The sequence below is a fragment of the Geotrypetes seraphini genome, chromosome 6 (assembly GCF_902459505.1).
Source record: "Geotrypetes seraphini chromosome 6, aGeoSer1.1, whole genome shotgun sequence".
Lineage (NCBI taxonomy): Eukaryota > Metazoa > Chordata > Amphibia > Gymnophiona > Dermophiidae > Geotrypetes > Geotrypetes seraphini.
In genome coordinates, this window is record NC_047089.1 from 159,894,151 (window position 1) to 159,922,145 (window position 27,995).

The 27,995-nt window shown below is 40.4% G+C and overlaps 1 protein-coding gene across 12 annotated transcripts in view; it reads right to left on the reverse strand.

Annotated features, from left to right (window-relative positions):
- Positions 1-27,995, reverse strand: part of MCF2L (MCF.2 cell line derived transforming sequence like) — a 419,732-nt gene that overhangs the window by 183,456 nt on the left and 208,281 nt on the right. For all 12 annotated transcript variants that reach the window (XM_033948040.1, XM_033948048.1, XM_033948047.1 and 9 more), the window contains 2 exons: positions 11,373-11,456; positions 3,969-4,083 (listed from right to left, as the gene is read on the reverse strand). In XM_033948040.1, the coding sequence (XP_033803931.1) occupies positions 3,969-4,083; positions 11,373-11,456 (199 nt within the window). The remainder of the gene's footprint in view (positions 1-3,968; positions 4,084-11,372; positions 11,457-27,995) is intronic.

The following is a 27,995-nucleotide window of genomic DNA, read 5'->3' on the forward strand; positions in this document are numbered from 1 at the left end:
CATAAGAAATTCTAGAAAAGGGAAAAAGAATAGTGACTAGTAAATCACGTTTCTATTATTAAATTTCACTATTCCTGGAGACTGTAGTCTGAGAGCACAAAAGTAATGACACAATTATAGGAGACCAAACTTTTGTAAGGTAAACACAATAATATTTCTTCTTTTTTCACACCACAAACTAAAGTCTGAAGTGCCTGATCTGTGCAAAAGGTCAGCTTAATGAAAAGGAAATGGCTGAATTCTGTGTGTTTTAACTGCAAGTCACATCTGTTTTGTTTTCTAAACAAAGTCTTGCTTTCGGGAAGTGATGGTTGTTCGTGCTAAGCTGTCCTCTTTCTGCTCAGGACATCAGCTTTCCAATTAGTAACACCATTAGCAGGGAAACACACAAAATTGATTGAAATAATCAACTTTTAACTAGGCAGTAACTAAAAGTTATGCTAGACAGCCAGCTCAAACCTCAAAACCAGAAAGGTCTACACTGAGCTAATTTTAACACTACTTAGTCCTTCGTCTCTAACTGTAGGAAGGCACTAACCATTGGAAGAATGAATAAATATTCACATTCAACATACAAAAGATCACAACGATTTTGTTGAAAAGTGTGCGTCCATTTATCTTAGTACAAAGATGCAAAAATATCATTCCAAAACAAAAGCACCACACAAGCCAAGAAACGATCGTCGGCCTGGCCTGTTTGTGTTCAGTGGTTTTTACCATTAATCATTCTCGGCTATTTTTTGCTCCCACCCGCTAACTTTAAACTTGTGCGAAAGTTTTTCGCCTATGATGCTTTGGTGGAAGAGTGTGGGTACCTCTCGCCGTTTGTCTGAGGCTTTTCTTTCACTTAAGTCAGGGGTGTCCAATGTCGGTCCTCGAGGGCCGCAATCCAGTCGGGTTTTCAGGATTTCCCCAATGAATATGCATTGAAAGCAGTGCATGCAAATAGATCTCATGCATATTCATTGGGGAAATCCTGAAAACCCGACTGGACTGCGGCCCTCGAGGACCGACATTGGACACCCCTGACTTAAGTCATAAGCTAGCTTTCTTGGCTTGTGTGGTGCCTTTGCATTGGAGTGATATTTTTGAATCTTTGTACTATATTTCCCTCCATTCCTCCCGGTTTTTTGTGGTTGTATCCATTTATCTTAGAACATAAGAACATAAGAATTGCCGCTGCTGGGTCAGACCAGGGGTCCAAAATGCCCAGCAGTCCGCTCATGCTGCGGCCCTTAGGTCAAAGACCAGTGCCTTAACTAATTCACCTACCTCCAGACAACTCACCTACCGCCAGATAACTCTCCCCAAATACCCCACTTAAACACATTTCAAGTAAACAGACCCCTAAAATAGATTGTAATCTTGCCTACTCTAACTGTATTCCATTTGCTAATTCACCCAGTTCGGCACAGTCAGTTTACTATCCAACCCGTAAGGTCCCCTAGAATTCTACCCCCTTATAAAAAAAAAAAAAAAAAAAAATGTATCTTCACTGGAAAATGTCCAGTCAAATCTTCTGTAATGTGATCTCACTGGAAACGTCCAGTCAAATCTTTTGTAATCCGCCTTGAACTGCAAGGTATAGGCGGAATAGAAATCCGTAATGTAATGTTATCTTTCCTTGCTGAGATATGCAACCTTGAGATAGTGTTCTCTATAAAATGATAAATTTGAATGGTTGTCAGAACCACATTTTATAAGGTGTGCTGATCATGGAGGTTACAACCTCTTCTTCAGCCAGATCATTTTAGAACTGGGTTGCAGGCTCTAGTCCTAACTACAACGGACTAAATCTGCTGGTTACTATGTAAGAAGTCCGGTAGCTTTTTTGAGACTACACCGCCTAAGCTATAAACTTTTTTGCACTGCATTATTGGTTCCCTGAAGCAGGAACGAAACATGTCACGTCGGAACCTGCAAGCTAAAGATAAGTTTGCCATCCAAGTCCTTAATTACATGCGAATATAGTGAATTGCATAGACTGCGCGGCACATAGGGCTCCTTTTACAAAGCCGCGCTAGCGGTTTTATCGCACGCACCGGATTAGCGCTCGCTATAGCAAGCGTTAGCTGGAAATCTACCACCTGCTCAAAAGGAGGCGGTAGCGGCTAGCACATGCGGCAATTTAGCACGCACTATTCCACGCGTTAAGGCCCTAGCGCAGCTTTGTAAAAGGAGCCCATAGTGTTATAAAAGAATATAACAACAATTTTGATATCAACTGAAGCTTTTTGAACATGCGATGATTGGGTGGTGAGGCAATAGTGTTGGGGTTTTTTCCCCTGTTTATTGCCTTTGAGTCTCTGAGCATAAGTTTCATTATTAGTTGATACACCTTTAAAATATCTTATTTCTGACCATTGGCAGGGCGCCTGCCGACACCTAAATTTAGGAGCTGGTTATAGAACCCAGGCCTTTGTGCTTTATTAGGGATAGTTCTAAGAGCCTGTGGTGCCATGGTACTCCCCAAAAGGCTTTGCTTAAAGCAAAACTATTTCTAATTCAAGAAGCAGGTAGAAGTGTGGCTCTTGGGAGGCCCGTTTGGCTCGTCCTTCTCGACGCCGGAGCAGAGACTTTGTTCACACTTGGACTCCATATTTGAACATTTTGACTCCTGAGAGTCGTAGTCGGGTCTTGAATAGACTCCACCTCTGAACCTGTGCTTTGCGGTGTCTATGCTGGTCCCTGCTTACAAGTTTATCTGTATCTGTGGGGGGATGGGGAGGGGTGGGTGGGGGGTAGGGGCTTCATTGGTGGGTCCGGGGAGGACATAAGAGTCCAGTCCTCCGCGGGTGTTTGATGAAAATGTATCCCATGGTTGTTATTGCCGTTGTATTTACTGTTGCTTAATAAAATAGATTTGAACTAAAAGGAAGAAGCAGCTAACTAGCTAGTCACACACAAAAGGAAAAATACTAGGTGCACATATTGTAGCAGGACTTGCTTATCTACTCGTCTTGAAGCTGAGATCAGTTTCATACAACTTTTCTGAATCCATATGCAATTTTTCCTTGACTTAGACACTCATATTTCTATCTATCTGTCTCCTATCTACATGTCCCACTTCTGCTTATACCCTGGGCTATTAAGATGTTTTAATGTGTATTGTATTGACATTGGAAATATCATTGAATATTTTTACTGATGCAATTGTCTAGTGCCTATGTCTGGCTTATTCTTACTCTACATTGCTTTGAGTGGAGGAGTAGCCTAGTGGTTTGAGCTACAGCCTCAGCAGCCTCTAGGTTGTGGGTATGAGCCCAGTGCTGCTCTTCATGACCCTGGGCAAGTCACTTAACCCTCTGTTGCCCCAGGTACCATAGTTAGATTGTGAGCCTGCTGGGACAGATAGGGAAAATGACATCCTGATTTTAAAACTTGCTCTACACTACCTTACGTGAATTTCTTCATAAAAGCAATTAATAAATCCCAATAAAGACAGTAAATATTGATAAATCAAAATAAAAAATATAGATGTGTTTTAAAGAATTTTCCAGACGCTCATGAATATATCTGCTACATGTTTTTGCAGACTTTCTTAGTAAAAAGTAAAAGGACACTACACTTCTCCCTCCCTATTTGCCCTGTTGTAGTCTCGTGAGACCATGGGAACTCACAGCACGACTCTGTACGGGGCAGGAGTGTAGGAAGATCGCTCCTGCCCTGTGTCACCGCTAGACCACCAGGTAAGGTCCATGCTCCTGGGGCAGCTGCTCGCTTCATCCGCCACCGATCACTCCCCTCCACCTCCGATCGCCCCCCTCCTCCACTCGCCTCCCTCCTTGCCTCGATCCAAGTCCTGGGACCGTTTTTTTTTTTTTAATGTGGGCTGCCAACAAGCAATTTTGGGGGATGGGGGGCTGGGGAAAAACCCCACGAATAATCAAAATCGCGAACGTCAAAACCGTGAATAAGGAGGTGGAAGTGTATAGGCAACCATTTTGTTTCAGCTATAACAAACATACCTGGGCACACTAGTGAGATATGTCAGAACATTCTGGAACTCTTTCTCTGGGATTTCACTGAAATTTGGATACTCTGGAAATGTGATAACAGGGCAGCCATTTTCTCCTCGTCCACCTAAAATAATAAACATTTTTTAAAAAATTTATCATCATTGTTTCAGATGTCACTAAAGCTTTAAGAAGACATCTTGAGTGTCAGAAACTGCCTCTTTATTAAGATATTGGCCTAACTTAGGACAGTACAATATAATGGACTTTAAACCATGCTTTAAAAATGATCATATCATTAAAAGGCCCAACAGAACATTCTTTGCCTGAACAGAACAGTTGAATTACCGTACTTAAACAATTTTAAAACTTAAAAAGAAAAAGTGCCTTCAAATTCTATAAGATTGACACAATTTCATGCAATAAGAACCAACCAAAATCCACAGAGAGAGAAAAAGACTAGAGATGAAGAGGACCGGAAGGGGTATCAGACAACCCGACACTCAACAATAGAGTGCTGGGAGCGAATCCTCATTTAACCCCACGGAACCTCCACCACCTCGTTATATGAGTTATATTTTTTTGAGTTATATTTTTTTCACAGTTTCTAATACTTTGTACTTAGCTAAATAGCTCATTGGTTTAATGTTTGTAAGGCCATTAAAGTTGCTTGTATTGCATGTCAATTAAACATAACTTAGCTTTCATATTCAGCAAAATCCTTCCCCCGAACGCCAACGCGTTTCGATATCCTTTATCAAGGCGACATGTAGTGTAATGGTTTGTCCTTTTATTTTCAGCTCCCCATGTCGCCTTGATAAAGGATATCGAAACGCGTTGGCGTTCGGGGGAAGGATTTTGCTGAATATGAAAGCTAAGTTATGTTTAATGGCCTTACAAACATTAAACCAATGAGCTATTTAGCTAAGTACAAAGTATTAGAAACTGTGAAAAAAATATAACTCAAAAAAATATAACTCATATAACGAGGTGGTGGAGGTTCCGTGGGGTTAAATGAGGATTCGCTCCCAGCACTCTATTGTTGAGTGTCGGGTTGTCTGATACCCCTTCCGGTCCTCTTCATCTCTAGTCTTTTTCTCTCTCTGTGGATTTTGGTTGGTTCTTATTGGGATTTTTTATACAGAAGATTGTGGAGTTGTTACAACTTCATGCACACATTTTATAGTATTGGCACAAGATACCAAGTGCTACTGTCTTTGAAACTAGTCCACCCTGCATCTTAGTCTCATAGGGGCCTTTTTACTAAAGTTTAGCACAAGCACAGACATCAGCACCTCACTAAATGCTGTGCATCCTATATTACACTTACGGACCATAATGTCCATGTCCATTAATGCATGCTAAACTTTAATAAAAGGGTACCATAGTTTTGATTGCACAGAATAATTATATATGCATTTTATGGGACTAACTCACTACATTTCTTGATTAGCTTTTGGGAGCTCAATTCTCTTCCTCGGGTAAGAAAAAGATCAGTGATTGATGACATTACCAGAAAATATAACAATATCATTCTAAATCGGGGAGAGATGTGTGTTAGGAGAGGCGATATGTGAGCAAAAGGTGACAGGCAATATAATTTTATGACTATGATGAGTTATAAAGCCCATGTCTTTGTGGAGTCCTTTCATCAGTTCCAAAATATCTGATCATTTTAAGGTAAAAAAAAAAACGTTACATTCCTGGATTATTTAAAATTCACTTTGGTCTGCTTGAGTTGATTCTTATTTTTTTTAATGTCTGTTTCACCAGTGTAGTATCTTTTACATGTTCTGTACTGAATCATACATACATTAAGAGGAGAAGCATGAGCAGGATCTTTTTATGTGAGTGACTGACACCTACTGGCAACATGGCATATTGCAAGTATACATGCCATCGTCTTCTCTCTTAGAAAATAGCTTTTTACAAATTTCTGTTTGATTAGCTGGTTTGTCAGGACAGTTGCACAGGAAATCTTTTTCAGTGATTCTTCCTCCAGGAGTAGCACTTGTTAGTCTTTTGATTTTTCTCAGTTTTTCCATCCTAGAAAACCTGAGATGGAGTACACACTCCGGTTTTTATTCACTGTACTACAGTAGATTTCTACTGGGTGTTTTAAGTGAATAAGCAATCTTCATGGAGATAATTTGGGAATTGTAGCATTTTCTCTTTGAAGGATTCAGTGAGGATCTTTTAGGTGTCCATTAGAGCACATATGGTGATGCTGTGTACAATGGACACTCTTGCAGGTGAAGAGTAGAAGCTGTAAGAGAGACGGCAGTTGCATTTGCCAGTTGGTTTTCTGTATACAAAAGTTTGCAATGGCCATTTCTGACAAAAACTGTAGTGTCCACGGCAGTGTCCAAAAAAATTAATTACTTCTATGGAGAAGTCCATTTTGAATCTGATTAAAAGGATAGGATATATTAAAAGTATTTCAAAATCGAGAGTCTCTTCAGCCTCAGTCCAAATCATAGCAACAAAAAAATGTGGAATGACTTACCTCAAAGGTCTCAGATATGTTAACAGCTATTTACCATTTCAGAAGTTTCTCAAGACATGGTTATTCAAGAAATATTTATTATAAGCTATTTTAGGACCTAAAATTCAGGTTAATACAAGAATAATGCTTATTTTTACCTTTTAAGTTCTTATTGTAAAAGTGAGGCTATTTTTGTAAGTCTTCGGGCATGCCTGGACTCTTATTTGTGCAAACCGGGATGAATTTACTACATAAATACAGAATATAAGCACTTTATTATTATATTTGAAGGGTTTCGTCTAATGTTTTCCATAAAAATGTCTCTTCCAGCTCTGTCATGAAAATGATGGAATGCCATGATGTGATCTTAACACCTATGATCTTTAGAATTTGTTGTTTTTGTTAATCTCTATTTCTATGGGCTGAAGTGGTCTAACATGACACTCACCCAAATTTATCCATGCTTTTGAGAAGAATGTACTGCAATTTTGCTCTCGTAGTGACTCATAACATAAGAACATAACATATTTGGGTATCTAGGTTTAAAAAACTAACACTGGGTTTTACTAAGCAGCGGTATAGGCTTCTACGATGAGTTGGTGAGGTAAATGGTCCGACTCTCATCGAATTCCTATGAGCATCTACTTCGCTGGCCCATGGTACAAACCTCTACCGCCATTCAGTCAAAGGAGCTCTAAAATCTTTGCTATTTTTTAAGCAAATGTCATTGTGCTGAAGGGAATATTGCCTGAATGGGTAGCTTTTTCATTTGTAATGCAGCAGATATGTAATAAGTATGAGTTGGTGTCTAACAATTTTAATTTTTTTTTTTGTACTCTTTAAGATTTTATTATGATGTTATTATATTGAAGCCGCTTAGAACATTTGAATAGTGCAAGTTACAAGTGTTTAAAATAAATAAAATAAAATGTTAAAAAGTTTAGACAAGTTCCTGAAAGATAAATCTATAGTCTGCTATTGACATGGACAAAGGGGAAAGCCATTGCTTACCCTGGGATCAAAAGCATGGACTATTGTTACTATTTGGTTATCTACCAGGTATTTGTGTCCTGGATTGGCCACTGTTGGAAGCAGGATACTGGGCTAGATGGACCATTCATTGGTCTGACCCAGTACGGCTATTCTTATGTTCACCACCCAAGACCCAGACTGGGGGTGAGAATTAGGACTGCTATCAAACTGCATATTTGTGATCACATCTGAAAATTGTTTACTCTGGGATAGAAGCCTCTGCTGTAAATCTCAGTGCTGAATGAGGAAAATACATTCAGTGAATACTGAAACAAATGGTATTAAATCCCCAATTCCTGATAAAAATAAATAAATATTGCCATATTCAAATTTAGCTAAAATCTAGGGCTATGTCCAGGAAAGAGCTACCCAACGTATTATGAAGTCTAGCAATATCAAACACTAAGTGGCTCATAATTAAAATGGAAATACGTTTAAACCAGCCTAAATCAGCACTTGGACGATCAGTAAGACAAGTCGTTCAAGTGCCGATAATTGAACCGGGTTTTAGACGTATCTCAAAATGACTTAGGCGCTTTCAGTGCTGCTGCACGCCTAGAGCTAAAAGGGGCATTTTAGGAGGAGTGGGGAGGGCAGGATTTGGGCGGAATGGGAGCCAACCTAGACTCAATTGTACTGCAAGTATAACTGAAAGTTTAACGAGGCTGCTTAGACGGAACTTGTATGTTGTGACTTAGGCAATTGAAAACCAGGTCTATGTGCCCAGAAGGTATGCAAAGTAACCAGATAACCACTGCAAATACAAAGTACAGACCCCCACACACTCCCCCAGTGATCACTGACCCCCCACCCCCACTCTACCGCCATAAAAATCATAATAAACACTTTAGATATCTGCCTCCAGAACATCAGCACCTGGCTTAGGAAAGCCTAGTAGAGCTGCACAGAGGTGGCTTAAGTAGTCTGGGGCTAATGGGTCTAGTAGGTTTTGGGGGATGTTTTGGGGGGGATCACCATGACCTATAAGAGAGTTCTGGTGAGATGTGTATATGGCACCCTTTCTGTGAAGTTCGCAGCAGTGCCCTGTAAGGTGCCCCCCTACTGTTTTGCCATGTCTGGGTGTCCAGTCACTTTGCTGGCCCCTCCCATGTCCAAAAGGTCTTGTTCTAGGCATTTTTGACTTGGACGAATTTTTGGACGAGAATGTAGTATAAAGATAGACGACTTAGCGGTCTGGCCAACCAAACGGCTGGACATATACTTAGACGATTTTCGAAAAAGAAAAATATTTTGGACGTATTTTTCGGGAATGGCCTTTTGACAATGCTGACTTTGGGCGACTAGCAACTTAAGCCCAAAATGGACTTAGATGTTTCTTTTGATTATGCCCCTCCACCTGGAAAAGACTATTTACAAAAGATGTAAAAAAAAAAATACCCATACTATAGCCCATAAAGGGAATATAAGAAATCTTAAAACAATGATAACTTACAACAGACCCTGGGGATAACAGAACTTGAATGAGCAAGGGCATTTCCTGCACTGATCACATGTCTGCAGAGTAGTGCTGCCCGATTCAGGAAAAAATATTTCAATTTGATTCGATTCAGCCTATTGAATCGATTTTTCGATTCAATTCGATTTTCCTGCACAATTGGGTATTTTTTCCAAACATCCTGGTGAGTTTATTTTATAGCCTCTTCACCCTCTCCTACCCACACTGGTGCTGTGGCATAAACAAACAAAAAAGACTTTTCCTCTCTCTGTTAAATCCTAGCTCAGCTCTGGCAGGATACAAATTTCAAATCTGATAAATTATAATCACAAAACATAAAATAATTTTTTTTTTTTTACCTTTTGTTGTCTGGTCATTTTTCAAATCATGCAACAATCTTCTTCTGATAACTTGCTTGCCAGGGTCTCTTGCCCAGATCCATCATCTCTCCTTTTCTCAACTACCCTGTCATCCAGCATCTCTCCCTCCTTCCCCACCAGCTCTCCCTTTCTCTTTCTAACTACCCTCCTATCCAGTATCTCTATCCCCCCACCATCTCCTGTGTCCAACTTCTCTTCCTTCCCTCCCTAAATCCAATTGTCCACCATCTCTCTCCCGCTCCAGATTTTAGATCTTTATTTCTTCTATCCTTCCCCCATCTCCCCTCTCCATGATCTCCCCCAAGTCCATCTCTCCCCTCCACCATCCATCTTCCCCCCTCCACCAAGTTCATTTCTCCCATATATCTTCTCCCCATCTCTCCTCCAGTCCACCAACTCCCCCGTCTCCCCTCTCCCTCTATCTACCTTTTTTAAATTTTTTATGGTGAGAATTCTCTCTTCAGTATGATTTAACCTCCAAGGATTATCTTCCAAAGCAAAGCAATTATTCACAGATGTTGGAAAGAGTGACGTCTGCATCAAGTTAGCTAATGAAGTCAAAACAATGGTCATCTTAATCAGAGAGCTCCAAGAAATGAGCAACCAACTGAGAAATCCTCAATGAACAATTGAGCTTCCATGAATAGGGGAATATACTTTAATTGTCATCTTCATTATCACTCTTTCCACTGCCATATAGTTTAGCATATAGTTTCCAGATTTCTCCATCATTTGTCTCTCTAGCAGTCAATTTTTCAAACAACTCCTGCAGTTCCCCCTTCAAACTTGTTGCCAGTTCTCCCTTTTGATCAACTATTCCATCCACCACTGCCTTCACCAGGATGTTCAGCACCTGAATATCTTTCTATTTGCCTTGTAAATCCATAAGTCGGTGATAAGCTTTAATAGCTTCTGAAAACTCTCCTATATCAGTACTGGTAAGAATGTAGTTTTCCCAAATCTGCCAGTGCTCATAGTTGCATTTGATGGCTTCTTGCAAAGTTCGGAAAGCTTTACCTTTATTTTGATGTTACTGTACAATGTGCTACCAGTGGCGGTAGCGATCCACTCCTGCCACCACTCCTTGTGTCTTCTCTCCACTGCGTCTTCTCTCCACTTCCTGTTCCGCTTGGGCAGCCGAATGGAGAGAAGATGCCCAAAGTAGTGGCAGGGTAGTGAATTGCATTTGCTACCGCCGCTTTTGTCTGACCAGGGAGGAGAGGAGAAATACTTGCAGCCGGGAAGGAGAGAGCCTTGCTGTCACTGATCTGCACCAGAGATCCGTTTGGGATTTCCCTCTGCCACCAGACGGAAAGCCTGAACGGGTCTCTAACAAGGGGGCCGACGAATCAGTAAGTCCGATTTTCTTAAAAAAACAAACCGATTCGAATCAATTCACCCAAAGTGAATCGGAGAATCAATTTGAATCGCGAATCGGGCAGCATTACTGCAGAGTGTTCCTATTTCTGCATATAGGTCCTCTTTTACTAAGCCATGGTAAAGGTTTCTACCATGGGACGGAGTGCTAAATGCTCCAACGCTGCTTCAATACTCTTAGGAATTCTATGAGTGTCAGAGCAGCATCAGAGCCATTAGCACTCCTGGTTGCGGTAGAAACCTCTACTGCGGCTCAGTAAAAGAGGGACAAAGGAAGAAAAGTATATGGGCAGAGAGATTTAAATTATATCTAGATGTTCCAAGTCAGCCTTGATAAGTCTAACAGACGTCATAAAAAATGAGAACTAATTCTGCTTTCCTCACTTCAGACATCTCCATTTGTAAAATAATTCCCTTAATTCTACTGAGAAGCTAGAAACCAGAGGGGCCTTCAGTGAAATCTATAAAGCAATAATAGTAAAGATAAACTAATAACTTATCCAAAATATAGAGGCCAGTTTCAGAAGGGATCCATGGGATCTTAAAATTTCGTACTCCCTTTGGATCAAAACTATATTGGCCCAAGAAAAGATATTAAAACCTACAAAGAATAAATTGACTGATTAGAAAAGAACTTGTGTATGTGTCCATGAAGAACAAATTTAGTGGACAAGTACTACTCTTACCAGAGAGATAGGCAAACTGTTTCTTCAGCTGATCCTCAATATCTGTAGCACAAAGAGGGAAGGTATCCTGATGCATGATTTCATCTAGAAATACAAATTAACATCATTAATTGATCTGAGGTGTCTGTATGTATAAAATAAAGCATGATAGAAACTGACATATAGTATAAATGAAAAGCAACATCTGAAAGAATGTCCCCAAGTTACAGACACCCGACATAAGTTTGACTCATACTTAAGAACGCAATTACAGCTTCATTTGATTTCACTGAGCAGTATTTCCAATGTCATAGAGTCTAGACTCCTACACTTCTCCTACAGCAGATTCAGGAATAATGCAGGGCTACATTAAGAACAGTGTGTGGTTGTGCTTGCTGTACCTTAGAGCATTGTTCTTCAACTGCCGGTCAGTGGACCGGTGCTGGTCCACAGAAATTTTCTGCAGGGCCGGCACGTCCATCGGCAGAAGACAGTGTTCTTCAGCCGCCGGTCTATGTTGCGATCAACGTGACGTCTTCGGGCAGGCTTCCTGAGTGCTGCAGTGCACAAAGCCAAAGGAAAAGGCTCCTATGCACGTCCTGCGCCTGAACCGGAAGCCTTCTCTTTGATGTTGGAACATCAGAGGGAAGGCTTCCAGATGAGGCACGGGACGCAGACGCCGCGTCGATCACACCGTGGACCAGCCTGAAGATAACACCGGGGGGGACAGGCCAGAAGGCAAGGCACAGCATGGAGGGAGAGAGACAACAACGGTAGGGGGAATGCTTTAATTTTTTTTTTTATTTAGTGATTGATTTACATCTGCTGTCTGTTCAGGAAAAAATGCATTTGTTTCTTTTCCTCTGGGGTTGTACTGCTTGCAGAGTCTCACATCTTAGGGTTTGTTTGTAAATATTAGTACTTTTAGTTTTTGGTCCCGTATTTGCATGGGGTATCTGTGTTCTGGTAGGAATGAATATTGAGAAGCATACAGTGTGCTTTGTGTAGTTTAATTTTGTGGTTAACCATTATGTGTGTGTGTATATATAAAAAATGAATGGAAAAAATGGTGTTACAATTAGTACTATTATGGGGGCGAGGTCTGGGGCGGAGATTGGGTGGAGATGGGCACGACTTAGCCCAGTGTTCTTCAACTGCCGGTCTGCAGACTGGTGCCGGTCCACAAAATAATTATTTTATTTCCGCCGGTCCATAGGTGTCAAAAGGTTGAAGAACAGTGCCTTAGAGGGCATCAAATACTTTGTAGGCACCTCGAATAATTCCAACCATATTTAAATTAGCACTGATGTATATTGAGCTATCATGAATGAGCTTTTATGCACACCAGGGATCTTCAGAATACCACCCGAATAAATAGATCAATGAGATCAAGTAGATCGGTGTGACAGCACTCCTCACAAGTTCCCCTTTTCATCAGTGTGTAATCTTATTAAGTTCATTCATGCCGTAATCTAATAAATTAATTAAGTGCTTTAAATATGGAGAACTATATTTTATCTTTCATACTATTGGTTACATAAATATTATTTCACTTCATATCAAGGACTTAGCTTAGTCAAAGTCATTGCTATACCAGTCCCCCTACGACGCATTTCATACTTCTTCAGGGTCGGGATTAGTGAAAGTGCAAAAATCTTAAATTACTTGCTTATTCCATTAGAATGTATCACCAACGGCATGAATGAACACCGGTAGGAACAGTTGGCCCTTTTGTCAGCCAAGAGCAGAGGTAAGCAGCAAGAATCTTAAAATCTACAAGTTCCGAGTTACATATAAATCCAACTTAAGAACAGCTTGAAAAGCGTAACTTATTCTTAACCCAGGGATTGCCTATCGTGCCTTCCTGGTTGAATACAAGTACAATTATTAATTACTTTATCAAGGGCCAATCTGACTGCTGTAGACCAATTGCTCTGATAGTCCCTATTATTGACTTGAATTTTTAATGCCATTTTCACTGTTGATTAATTATAGAGTAGTTTTGGTGTATGTAATTTAATAAAGGCAACATATGTGTTTTTATAAAACCACACCAGGGAGGGTATGCACACAAACTTATATGTGCTCCAGGGCGGATATAACAGTCTGCAAGTATAAAGAACATTCTGTCTCCACTCGGTCTATTTTCCCATCCCAGAAACATGCATACATAGGTCATGTAAAGCACGCACTCTCTCAATTCTACAACCTTAACACCTAAGGGCCCAATATTCACTGCTATTTAACCTGCCAGAATCAGTTCCTGGTCAGTTAAATTACCTGTTCGGGGCTAACCACTATTTCCAACCATCAATATTTCTACCCCTTCTCTCTTGCACTATGTCACTTTCCCTCATACATACATAACATAACTTTATTCTTCTATACCGCCATAATCAGACAACTTCTAGGCGGTTCACACCAAAGAGAGCTAGACAATCAGCGAATTACAATATACAAATTATAAAAGTACAACATATTGCTCAAGAATAGGCATAATAAAATTGTTTGATTTAATGTAACTTCTGCTTAGGAGATAAATCTCAGTCCCTCCCATCTTAGCCTGTCCTCTCTCTTGACCAGAATCCCAAATCTCAGAGACAGTATAAGACAACTACTTCTGAAAGGTCTCCAGCACGCACAAAATGCGGCGATTAGGCTTCTAAAAAACCTCCGTGCCCAAGACCCTGTCTTCCAGACTATAGCGTTGGCTCACTGGCTGCCCATACCTAAATGTTGTGTCTTCAAGGGCCTGATGCTAGCGTTCAAATCTTTGCATGACATGGCACCAGGCTACATGACAGCTAAGCTTCCTCTGTACATGCCGGACAGGCCCCTCTACTCCCAGGATGAAATATGCCTCAAAACGCTCCCTAGTTGTGCAAACCGCCAAATGACATTCCTACTCCCACTTCATACTGAGCTACTGGAATCAACTGCCCTCGAAAGCAATAAAAACATCTCTCTTCACCTAACTTCCCTGCCCTTGACCGATGAATTACAAAGAAATGTATATTGGCACCAGATCCCAGTAAGTCACATTAGCAAAACTTGTATTGAAAAATATTGCACTATGTGGTACATTATTACAAAGATTGTTATAAATGTCATCTTTTCATAATTATGACTGGGGTAGCAATGCAGATGATAACAAATAATTGGAAGAATTATGATCGTCTTAATTTTTCTTTTTGGTGGGCAAATTTATGCTCCATATATAGGAATGAGAAAATAAATGCAGATTTATTAGGGCATAGTAATGTATTTAAATTGGGGGCCTGCTGACATCTTATATTACATCAGGATAGATTTTTTGGTCTTTAATTTGGGTAGTTCTATGCACATCCAGGGTGGGAGGGTGGGTTAAAAATGTTTATTATTTATGATGATTATTTATTGGAAGGGGGGTGGGATAAAATGATTGTATATGAATACTTGTAAGGTGTATGTGCTTTCGCACTTTATTGTCTGTTTATTAATCTATACTTTGCACTGTTAAATATTTTGAAACTTAAAAAAATATTAAAAAAAAAAAAATCTTGCACTATAACAATGCCAAATTTAACCAGTAAACTGTCTATGAGTGTTAAGTTAGGATAAAACTTGGACTGGAAAACTTGCACCGTAAGGATAACTATGGCAAATTGTAACCTGTAAACTATATTTTATGACAATTTGGAGAGGGGATGGAGAAACATTTAACATAAGAGAATCCTTCTCATGCTCTTCCTCAGATGCTATATATATTATTAAATACATTCACAACTATAACTAGTACCTGTCCACACCTTCAAGGCTCTACCAAACAACATCTATTACCAACGCTTTTACCTTAGGAGCCTTTCCTAGTCCATAGCTTAGTTCAGAACACAACTCCAATTGGAAATTGTTCCATAATACAGGAGAGGTAGTGGAGAACTTACTTGCTTTACAATGACACTTGTATCACTCCCTTAAGTATATCTCAAATTTTTTCAGAGATTTTTTTTAACCATCTTTCTGTCAGACAGAATAATGATTTAAATCAAAATCTATAAAGGAAACAGTAAGAAAGGTAAGAGGAGGAGAGGAGAGAAAATGTAAAAAAAATTAGCAGGATGAGAATTCAGCTTCCGGTGCTTGCTGTCAACCACAAACTTCAGTACAAAAAAAGATTTTGAGCCCAATTTTAAATGTAGGCCCTTCTTCAGAATACGCTGACAGTAATGTATGATTTAAAGTTTGTTTGTATTCCTGAATTGTTGGAATTTGATTAGTTTTGCTTCTATATGTGGATCAGTTTTGTCACCCACCTTGGAATGGATCGTTTAATCTAATTCCTTTTTGCTTCCTTAATTGTTGAAATTTGATTTGATTTGGTATATTGATATTTTATATTGGGGGGATATTAATGATATTGTCTAGTTATGTCTATGCTATATGTGAAATCGCAGGGAAATAAGATTTTATCTATGTGGTATGTAAACCGCATAGTTGTATGCAGTATATAAATTTTTAAATAAATAAATAATTTAACCTTGGATTCCTAATGAGATTATGTTAGTCGATATTCTCAAGCAAAGTATCCCTCTTACTTCTCAGTGCTTGGAATATTAAAAGTCAACATTTTGAATTTAAACTGTGTTGGTATTGCCAGTCAATATTCAACATAGGTGTAGCTCTCTCCCATCACTGTGTTTTCAAGCCCACTCGTCACCATATTTTATATTCATTAAGCCAGGTCTCAATAAATTTTTATTAAATCTAGGAGCCAGCCCAAAAACTTGCGAGTCAGCAATCAAGACCTATCTCACTTCTCCTTCCCCACCACTCCAATACTATCCACAATGAATATTTCTCCTGGATAAGCAGCAGCTCTTTGAGAAACTGATTTACTAAGACCCTTTTCCTATTCTGTCTATGAGCAAAGAAATTTCAGTAAATAAGTCCCTGAAGCCAAAGTCCCTTCCCAAAGCATGCTGTCAGCTGTGTGACAGCACTGAGTTGGCAGGTGAAGTGCTAAATAGGAAATAAAATTATTGATCTACCTTTGTTGGCATTTGATATTTTTTTTTTTATTGGTCCCATCTCTGGTTTCTGCTTTCCTCTGTCTTGCAGGGTCTTCTATCCATGTGATATTTCTTCTCTCTCCATATCCATCCAACTTCCCTCTGTGTTCCTATCCCCTAACATCCATTCTGTATCCCTACCCCATCTTGTTCAGCATCACTCTTCTGTGTCTGTCCCCCCATGTCCAGCATTACCCTTTTCTGACCCTGTGATTCTATTATTTATAGTCCGCCTTTAACAAGGCAGATTACAAGTGCACATACATAATATACAAACAATAAAACATACAAAATCTCATTCATCCATTATATGACAATATCATTAACCATGTTTCATTTTACAAAACAAATGATGTTTCAACAATTTCTTGATATTACACAAATCTTTCTACTGCCAAATGTAAACCAGAAGTTTGTTCCATTCTGTGGGACCTGCATAGTAAAAGGCACTAGACCTTACTGATTCCAAGTGAAACTGCTTTTGTGTTGGAATGATCAAAACAGAATGTTCTGCAGAACATAATATACAAGAGGGTACATAAGGTGAAACACAATCTTGCAAGTATTTGGGTGCCAATTGATGCATGCTCAGATAAATTAACAACAGCAACTTATACTGAATTCTATATTACATCTTCAAGTTTCAAGTTTATTGTATATTTGATTAATCGCTTACTCAAATTTCTAAGCGATGAACATATCATTAAAATTACATACAATTAAGGGGGCAACAAAACAAGCAAAAGCTAAACATACGTAACGTGTTAAAGACTAATATTACAAACATGTAAAAAGGAGAGAAAAGGATGGGTAGATAAATACAAATTGCTGATAGAAAAGAAGACAATTATGTAAAAAAAAAAACAATAGGGAGGGAATAAACAATGAACCTTAGCAAGGTTATGGAAATGAAATGAAACTCTTAGTCAAGCTTGTTAAGTATCAAAAGCATCCTTGAAAAGAAAGCTTTTTAGTTTGCTCTTAAATTTATCTAAATTGTTTTCTCCTCTTAAGTAAATGGGAAGGGCGTTCCATGTTTGAAGAGCCGTAACAGAAAAAATAAAATGCCGCCTTGTATTAATAATTTTAAGTGAGGGAATAACTAATCAATGTTGATCATTAGACCTCAGTAATCTGGTTGGGGTACAGGGAATCAATGATTTGTAAATGAAAGCCGGAGTTTTATATAACAGAGACTTGAAGGTAAGCAGACTTAATTTATACTGTATACGATAGCGTAACATAATATGAACATACATAACATAAGAATTGCTGCTGCTGGGTCAGAACAGTGGTCCATTGTGCCCAGCAGTTTGCTCCTGCGGCGGCCCCTAGGTCAAGGACCTGAACCCTAACTGAGTCTAGCTTTACCTGCGTACGTTCTGGTCTAGCTTCATTAAACCAAACAAAGCACAAATAATAGAGTTCTGAGTGACTTGCAATGCATGCATAACAGAAGAAGATAAACCTAAAAATACTACATTGCAGTAATCTAAACTAGATAACACCACTGTTTGTAGATCTTGCTTAAAATCACAGCCGGAAAGAAATGTCTTAAATTGCTTGCAATCCATAATTTAAAGTACGTTTTCCTTATCACAGTTTGAATATATGCTTTAAATGTTAACTATGAATCTAAAATCACACCCAAATAACGAACTTCACTAGAGAAATTCATACCCATGCCTAATACTCCCACTGAAATTTGAGTTTCAGGACCTGGATCTCTAGAAAGAAGCATTAGCTTTGTTTTAGAAATGTTTAACATTAGTCTGATCTCCGTCATTATATCATTCAACCTTAATGTTGCCTTTGATGACCCCATAACTGGGAAGAAAAACTGAATACCATTAGCATATAGGCGATATAAAACCCCTAGCTTCTGCAGCAATCTACATAATGGAAGAAGGTATAAATTGAACAGGACCATCAATAATGTTGAACTCTGTGGGACACTTGTTTTAAACATCCCTTTGCAGTGAGCATCACCCGATACTAACTTCTTGCTTTCTATCAAATAAAAATGATTGAAACCAAAGCCGCACAGACCAACCAAGTCCGCATTTTTGCAGTCTTTTCTGCATTCTCTTATCTGCCCCTACCCTACCCTACCTCTCCCTCAAGTTTAGCATTGGTTATCTGTATCCCTAACCTGTCTCTGTCCAGCTTTGACCCTCCATGTCCCTGTCTCTATTCTCCCCCATGCTTACTATATCCCTATCTCTCCCCATGTCCAGCTTCTTTCTCTCTACTCTTCCTGCTCAACGTGGCCCAGCACCTTTCCACATGGCCCCCTCTCCATTGTCCACCCAGCTTATCTCCCTTAGATTTCCCTTAGCATCTCTCTCCCCCATTCCATTACCCAGTAAAGCATTTGTCCCTGAGTCCAGCATCCCTCTTCCTTCCATCTTTCTCAGACTATAGCCCCACATCTCTCACTCTCTCTCTCCCTCCCTCTCTGGGTCCCCCTCCAATAGTTTGGCATCTCCTCCTCTGTTCTCAGTTATCCCCTAGAAGTTCATCATCTCCCACCTGGGTAGCTTGGCATGTCCCTTCCTCATCTCCCCTCCCCCTTGCAGGTCCAGATTTTCTTTTGCCCCTTCCCCTTGCCAGTCTAGCATCCTGACCCCCAACCCCCCATAAGTCCAGCAGCTCTCATTTCCACCCACAGTCCCGCAGCACTTCAGAACCTGTTTCCTTGCTGCAGCAGTGATCAGCACATGCTGGCTGCAGCCAGTTGGGGAACGTTTCTTCTGCACTGCTCACCTCCTGCTGATGCAATTTCCTGTTTATGCAGTGGCCGGGACATAGAGGAAAGGTTTCAGGGCTGGCTGCAGATAGCATGCGCTGATCACTTCTGCAGCAAGGAAAAGGTTTTTGAAGCACCTTGGGGCTGGGGGGGAAGGAAGAGAGAGTGAGAGCTGCTGGACTTGCGGGGGAGGGGGTTGTTCAGGAGAATTGTTAAATTCAAGAGAGAGGGAGTGAAAGGGGGAGAGGATGCTGCAAAGCGATGAAAACAAAATCAGGCAGCATCAAACCTTTGGCACAAGGTCTGAATTTTTAGTCGCCATGGCAACCTGGTGCCTGGGGTTTATCAAGCCCTGCATTAAGCTTATTTTTTATTAGTTTAAGAGGTAAATTATTGTAAGGGACTAATGATAAATCTAATTGGTTCAGAACCAGGTTATCAATTCCTGTTTCAAGTAGGTGTTTTCTGATCCAGTTTTTTTTGTGTTTTTTTTTTAGGTATTCAAGGCCTACGAACTAGCCCCAAGTTTAATATTACACTTAAATTTCTGACTTTAACCAATAGTGTACATCCAGTTTCATCTACTTCACAAGAATATCATTTTCTCATACAAGAAGCAATTCAGTCACCAGGTACCTGATTATTGTAACTCCGCCTACATGGGAATCAACACTACTCTGGTCTATAAAATGCAGCTTATTAAAACACAGCTGTAAGACTAATGTTCAATCTGAAAAAATTATGGCTCGGTCTCAGCCTTCATCAAGCAATTGCACTGGCTACCCATCCCATCGCGAATAAGATTCAAAATGTCATGCATCATTCATTACCTACTCCATGGAAATTCAGCAGTTCCTCTTATCCAACTCTTCTCAATGGCATGGGCTGTCTCTCGCAGAACCCTGAACAGAATACAACTAAATCTCAAAACTACAAAATATCTCACTCCATGCTAACCTTCCTGGGAGTGAAAACTTGGAACGACCTGACAGAAACAATCAGAACAGAGCCTAGCTACACCTTATTCCGGAAGAAACTGAAAACCCTTTTCTTTGATACCCGAACTTTACATGAATCTCTCAGTATACCCTTAATTCTCCCCCTACCTGACTCTGTTCTGCCCTTTTTCTACCACCTTCTCTCTGTAAATCGCCTTGAGTCTGCAAAGGTATGTGCGACACACAAATAGAAGATTAGATTAGATTAGATTTAGGTGTCCAAATAATGCAGGCAGTGAGCCTATTCCACAAGGATACTTGTGCACATAATATTAGCTTAAGTTAGCATTGGTGCAGCTAAACCAAACCCAGTCATCACAAAAATTTGGTCAGCCTCTATCTGTAAGTAATGCATATGAATGTCAGCTTTGCTTATGCCACTTCTCCTTATGAACATCTCTCTTAAAATTAGGTGCTATGCCATTTTAGCATGTAACATGGAATAGCATGCAATACTGCTCTTTATGTATGTACGTCCACACCAGTGTCTCGCCAACTTTTCCACGCTGCGGCACAGTAAACTCAGGGCCACAGCTGGAGGGTCTCCACACATATGCAGATGTCGATGTGATGACATCATGTGCCTATGTGACATCAGCAAATTGACATCTGCACAAGCGTGGAGACCCTCCAGACAGGGCCCTCAGCATGTTAACCCTAAAATGACTACGCCGGTGGGGAGGTGCCTGCAAGGAGGAGAGGCACTGGTGCCGGCTAACTTGCCTACACAATGTGCCTCTCACAGCACACCCGGAATTTTGCCGCAGCACACAGTTTGCGATACACTGGTCTACACTTAGGCAGGTAGATAAATTTAAGATATTAAAGATTGAGGAGACAGTGTTATAAACTTATTTGGACATCTAAGTACACAACTAACAATTTTGGCAATGATATCTAATGAAAATTATAGATTTTGAAAGCACTTTCCTTAAATTATGAGCTAAAATATTTATAATCATGTTATTCCCTGCTTTACTTAATAACTCTCAAACTAATTAACAAGCTTAAGCTTAAATCCAACAGCAATACATACAAGTACCAGCTGTATTTTTAAAAAAATAATTCATACTCACATGCATTTCAAATCATTTCCATTGAGCAATTAAGTTCCAGTCCTTCCTGCTACGTAGGCCTAGCACAATCGTACATATAAAAAGGGCAGAGCAATGATATCACAAAGTCAACAGGAACAGGCTGAGAAAGTAGCTCCTAATGTATTATTTCCTTATTCCACCCTTCACTTTTACAATCCAATTATAAAACAATATGAATGGTAAACAGCATGTCCAGAGCTTCATTATCATCCACGTGTATGAAGGAGACTATAGACTGGTAAGAAAGGCCAGAGTTGGATTTTTTTTTTTTTTTTTTTTAAATATATTCAAACAAAATAGAGTGGATGATATATTAGTCAACCTATGTACATGTAAGAGGGGGAGGGGTGTCCCAATTGTTGAGTGGTCCTCTAACAGATTCATACCCACTGAACATTTATTTGCTCCTTGTTCTCTCTCCTCTTCACACACACTCTTATCCAATACAGCATGTTCTCTCAGAGAAGGCGTGGGGGTTGGGGTTGGGGCCGAGGCCCTTCTAGTCGCTGGCATACAAGTCCTTCTAAACCAGTTGTCTCAAACTCAAAGCCTTTGCGGGGCCATATTTTGGATTTGTAGGTACTTGGAGGGCCGTAGAAAAAAAATAGTTAATGTCTTATTAAAGAAATGACAATTTTGCATGAGGTTAAACTCTTTATAGTTTATAAAACTTTCCTTTAACAGTTTTACCTTATGCAAAAGTGTCATTTCTTTAATAAGACATTAACTATTTTTTCTGCGGCCCTCCAAGTACTCTATTTTTTCTGCAGCACTCACATTTAAAGTTTAATATCTTTTCTTTCTCAAAACTGGCACATTTCTATTACTAAATTGAAAATAAAATCATTTTCCTACCTTTGTTTGGTAATTTCATGAGTCTCTGGTTGCACTTTATTCTTCTGACTGTGCATCCAATATTTCTTCCCTTCTTTCAGCCTCCTGTATGCTTCCTCTCCTCCAGACCTCATTCCCTCCCCCAACTTTTTCTTTCTTTTTCTATGTCTGTCTTTCTCTGATTCCTTGTCCCATTTTTTGCTTTGTTTCTGGCTCCTTGTCCCCCCCCCCTTCTTTCTTTTTTCCTTCTGGCTCCCTGTCCCCCCCCCTTCTTTCTTTTTTCCTTCTGGCTCCCTGCCCCCCCCTTCTTTCTTTCTTCCTTCCTGCTCTCCCCCATGCCACCGCCGCCGGGGAATAGGCTGCTGCTGCTGCTGCCGCCATCGGGAACAGGCCAAGATATCCACGGGGCCGACCAACTCTCGCCGCCCGACGTCAATTCTAATGTCGGAAAGGACGTTCCGGGCAGCCAGGCAGCGATTGGCTAGCCAGAACGTCCTCTCGACGTCAAAATTGAGGTCGGGCGGCGAGAGAAGCAGGGAGATCAAAGAGCATGGTGCCGTCCTGTTCCCCGATGGCAGCGGTGAAAAGGGAAGGGAAGCAGTTGGGCACCCCTGCTCTAGACGAGCTGCGAGCCGCACTCTAGGAAGAACAGTGGAGGGTGACCAGCTGTGCAGACCGCCCCCCTCCCCCTTGGTACGCCACTGGAGCAGCAGCGTGTCTGGCCGGCTCGTTCCATTCAAAGCCGGGTGGCGGCTCCTTGCGAGATCCGCGCCTGCGTCTGAAGCCTCTCTGATGTTGTGATGTCAGAGAGGCTTCTGATGCAGGAGTGAATAGCGCAAGGAGCCGCCAACCCGCGGCTTTGAACGGAACGAACCGGCCAGACCCGCTGCTGCTCCAAAAGGAAGGGAATGATCCAGTCCAGACTGCGGGCCGCAAATAAAACTTGGAGAGCCACATGTGGCCCGCAGGCCGCGTGTTTGAGACCGCTGTTCTAAACAATCACTCGAACAGATATGGGGTGATCCAACGCACTTTAGTAAAAATAAGTGCAAACCAAACTGCTCCGAGATAGGCTGTGTCATGAGGCAGAACAGCATTACTTTAATACTGTGGTACTCCATACACTTACTTATCTGTGTCTGTGATATATTTCAAAAACACTAGACCTTTGGGGTAAGGGTTATCTGATACATATGCTACATATACTGTAAACCGCGTCGAGCTGTACGAATGTGGAGATGATGCGGTATACAAACCTAAGGATTAGATTAGATTAGATATGCATATTCTCAGGTTTAACGGGTGGCACTATTGGTATCTTGGAAAACAGAAGAATATCCCTAATGTTAATTTCTTTTTTTACTAAATCTTTTTGTACTTCTCCTCTAGATCCCCAATTTATATACAGTGGTACCTCGGAATCTGAACTTAATCCGTTCCAGAACCCCGTTCGAGTTCCAAGACAATTTTTCCCATTGAAAATAATAGAAACTGGATTAATCTGTTCCTTGGTCCCACAAACTCAGATTTTCAAATAAATTTTCTGCTGGACACATGGCTAATATAGATGGCCTGAAGGCTGTGCAGGAACAATGCGCTGTGGCATAGACAGCAAGATCGGGCCCCCCAACCGGCAAAGACAGCAAGATCGGCAACGGCAACTGCAAGCAGTGCTCAGCCCAAAGCTCCCCTCTGACGCAAATCGCCCAGGTGGAAACAGGAAGTTGCGTCAGAGGGGAAGCTTTGGGTTGAGTAAAGCTTGCAGTTCCTCTATGTTCGGATTCCAAAGCAGTGTTCTTATTCCGGGGCAAAATTTAATTTAAAAAAATAGTTTGGATTCCAAAGTACCACTGTATTATTCATGGATTATTTTTGTATACTGTACTTTTATTTTACTATGCTTTAGATTGTAAGCCGCCCTGAAGGTTCTCCCTAGAGTGGGATACTTGGATCTCCTTTTGACTTAAAGTTTTAGTCTCTCTTCTCTGGGATCCCTCTTCATCTAGGCCTTTCATACAGGAAGCACATTGCACACAGTGCTTCAGTAGTCTAGTTCCTGAGTAGGGTCCTCTCTCTTCATGCCTTTGAATTAGTTAATATTTACTTATTCATTTTTTTATTTATTGAGATTTAATAACTGCTTTTATGAAGGCGAAAGATTTATTCGATCTGAAGAGAAACCAGAGATTATTTATTTATTTATTTATTTTCAATAAAATATATTTAACGATAACTGCTTTTATGAAGACATTCACCCAAGGCAGTGTAATAGGGTCAAGCAGTTGTTCCACCCCACAATTTCATGGCCGGCAGAGAGGTGGGTAAAACTTCTGACTTACAAGCCACCAGCAAAATCCACCTAATGATCTCTGACTATATAATAACAGGTAGTAGCAACTATAGCCTCTCCAAAATGGGGGATGCTGTAATGAAATGGTATACATCTCCTTTCTCTTCTAAATTGGTGTGTCTTGAATGCAGAAGCACAATGGATTAGTGAGGTTCCTGAAAGGATCCTCACATGTAAAGATACGTCAACAAAGAGACTGAAGGTAAAAACTTATTTGATTAAATAGTATGTGAATAGTTTCCAAGAGATATTCTTCCTTCATTAGGTCAATGGCAATACAGTAAGTAAATTACAGGCTGAATTATCATCTTCAGTTATATAGCATATACACATAATAGACAGTCCCTACTCCTTAGTGCTTACAATCTACTACTACTGTTTAATATTTTTATAGGCCGAAAGGCGTACATAGTGTTGTACATATGACATGTGATAGTCAATCCCTGCCCTGAAGAGCTTGCAATCTAGTTTGGACAGATAGGACAAATACTGTTTATCATTTCTATAGTGCTACTAGACCTACGCAGTGCTGTACATCAAAACACAGAAGAGGCAGTCCCTGCTTAAAAGAGCTTACAATGTAGTCAAGAGAGAAAAGATACACACAGCAAAAAAATAAGAGAATTTGAGGTAAAGCTGCAAGGCCATGACAGTGGAGGATTAAAGTAGGTAATTCTATGTAGGATTAAACTGAATTACATCAGGGTTTGCTTTCAAAGCTGTACAGGGTTGTAAATTATAAAGATGGCTAGTACTGAGAGTAGGAAGCGTAATATGCAAGAGTGCTTTTCTGGTTATTATAAACATTATAGCTTGTAAGTCTCAGATACCTCTTAAAAGACCAACAAAAGATGATTGTTAGAGCTTGTGAGATGAAAAGAGCTTTACAGTCTCAAAAACTCATGCAGTACAATGTATGTCCATTAGTCCTTTCAAAGATATTACAACCTACAGATTACAATTCCAGCTCCAAAGCACTCAACTAAAAAGAGCACAAAAGACACAGGAGACAATTAAGGAAGCCAGTCCAATAAAAATATGCCAACTATAGCTTTTTTCTTGACTTTGTTTTCTATAGAAGTTAAGCATGTGTACAGTAGAAATTTTCTCTTGCAAAATCTATCAATACATCTATCAGACATGTTGTGTGGTTGTCATGTTAGCTAAGCACAAAGCACCTCAATACAGACAGAAATAGCTCTGTATCCAACTATTGATCTACTTTTCTCAGGCTTCCCCCAGACTATGACTGCCAAGGCATGGTGGAAGTACTTTCAGCACATGCAAATGATACTGTACACACCAGCAGGGATGATTTTACTCGGCAATATTTAATGAACTTTTTACCACATTCTACCACTGTGAATTTGATGTTTACTTTTTCTGAAACCCAAAGCACCTCCCTCCTCTGCAGTCTACACACAGCACCGGTCCTATCGGCGAGTCCTTTTTGGTGATGGCAACTGTGTGTGTGGAGCAAGCCGGCACTATTAATATGCAAGTCCTCTGGAAAACAAACTCCCGTATACAGACCAAGTCTTGGCACACCTGTACTTTTCTCCAGCACGAGCCACAAATCCGTGATGTCCCGGCACAGCACAGAGATCAGACTTAAGGTCATATTGTTACAAAGCTATCCTGTAGAGATCTCTTGATCAGGAAGTCTGTCCTCAGAGCACAAAGAGCACATAAAACTCCATATTTCAGTCAAAGCCAAGCTATGTGGGATACAATACCTTTCTTCAAATTACATGCAAAGCAAGTGTGCCTTTCAACCAGACCAGAGAGGGGGGACGTCCTCCAAAGGGCTCTCTCTCACACACACACACACGCTCCCTCTCTCCTGTAATTGCTCACTCACTGTTGAGACATAATCAGCCAACATAGATACATTTATTTAATTGGCACCTAATCCCTTCCAGTTTAGAAACGGCTGTGAAAGCAAGAGTATTTGGTGAAGCTCTGGAGGTTTGTACATTTTGCTTGTCGAAAGCCTCCCTATTGGAGCCCTCGGTTTAACAAATGCAACCTATCAAGTTAAGCCATCTCTTTCCCCTAAGGAAATCCACTGCAAGACAGACAGCTGTCTTCCTCTGTGATCTTTCTAAGTAGTCATGCCTTCTAGAATTCAACTAAGGAGCTTGTAATTATGAAGGAAATCTTTTTTATCCAGGCGTCTGTATCTGAAAGAACAAAGCTTAATTTGCTTCAGGCTGAAACTATGAGAAACTGTGTTCCAACCTTTCTTGTCAGTTCAGAGCATGCAATGAGGAAACAGCTCTAGCAAAAGCATCACATATGATTTTCATTTTATTTAAAGCAGTTATTTATTAGGATTTAGTTACCGTACCACCTTTCTGAAGAAATACACGCATGGTGGTGTACAGCAAGAACAATATGTACACAGGTAATAGACAATTTCAACAGAGAAACTATTCAAAAAACAGTACAGATTAAGGCATAGTATGCTACATACAATGTTGGCAGAATACACAATAACATCTTAATAGCAGCTTATGGTGTAAGCAAAGGTGAATCACACAAATAAGACAAAATAACTGGTGTTAGAAAATAAGGGGGAACTTATAAACATTACCTGTAGCTGTTAGTATTGTGTTGTATTAAGAAATGTGCAGGCTCGGTTTGCTTCTAATTTAAATGGAATACTTGGACATAAAAGTTAAAACAAAGTCTATCAAAAGTACCTTCTGATTTCACTGTTTTTTTTCCCTAAAATTCTTTCAAAGGGCATTATATATTTTGAAGTGGTATATACTAGACCAGGGGTAGGCAATTCCGGTCCTCCAGAACCAGGTCAGGTTTTCAGGATATCCACAATAACTATGCACGAGATAGCTTTGCATCTCAAGGAGGCAGTGCATACAAATCCATCTCGTACATATTCATTGTGGATATCCTGAAAACTTGACCTGGTCCGGCTCTCGAGGACCGGAATTGCCTACCCCTGCACTAGACTATTAGAACACAATAATATGGGCAGAGGAGTAATTCCCAACAACATATCAGCTAAAATCTGGTCAGCTTGTGGCAGCTGAATACCTTGAAGGGTCTAGCTCAGGGGTAGGGAATTCTGGTCCTCGAGAGCCGTATACCAGTCGGGTTTTCAGGATTTCCCCAATGAATATGCATGCGATCTATTTTGCATGCACTGCTTTCAATGCATATTCATTGGGGAAATCCTGAAAACCTGACTGGAATACGGCTCTCGAGGACCGGAGTTCCCTACCCCTGGTCTAGCTAATAGCTAATTGCAGCTATAATCTGCAAACAGTGCAGCATGTGAACTCCCTCTATTTACAGAACCAGGATCCTTCCAGGGCCAACTGACTGCACAGCAGTTGATCAACAAAGATTCGTGACAACTTTCTTTTAAATACCTACTGCTTTCTGGCAGGCTCCTAAGAAAGCTTGTTCCTTGCTGCAAGCAGGAAGAACAAATAAAACTCCCAAACAAGACTAACCAAAAACATTGTGGATTACATCACTCCACAGAAAGTAATATAAGGCAAGGAGATGATCTGCCCTCACCCCTTTATGCTGTCTTCCA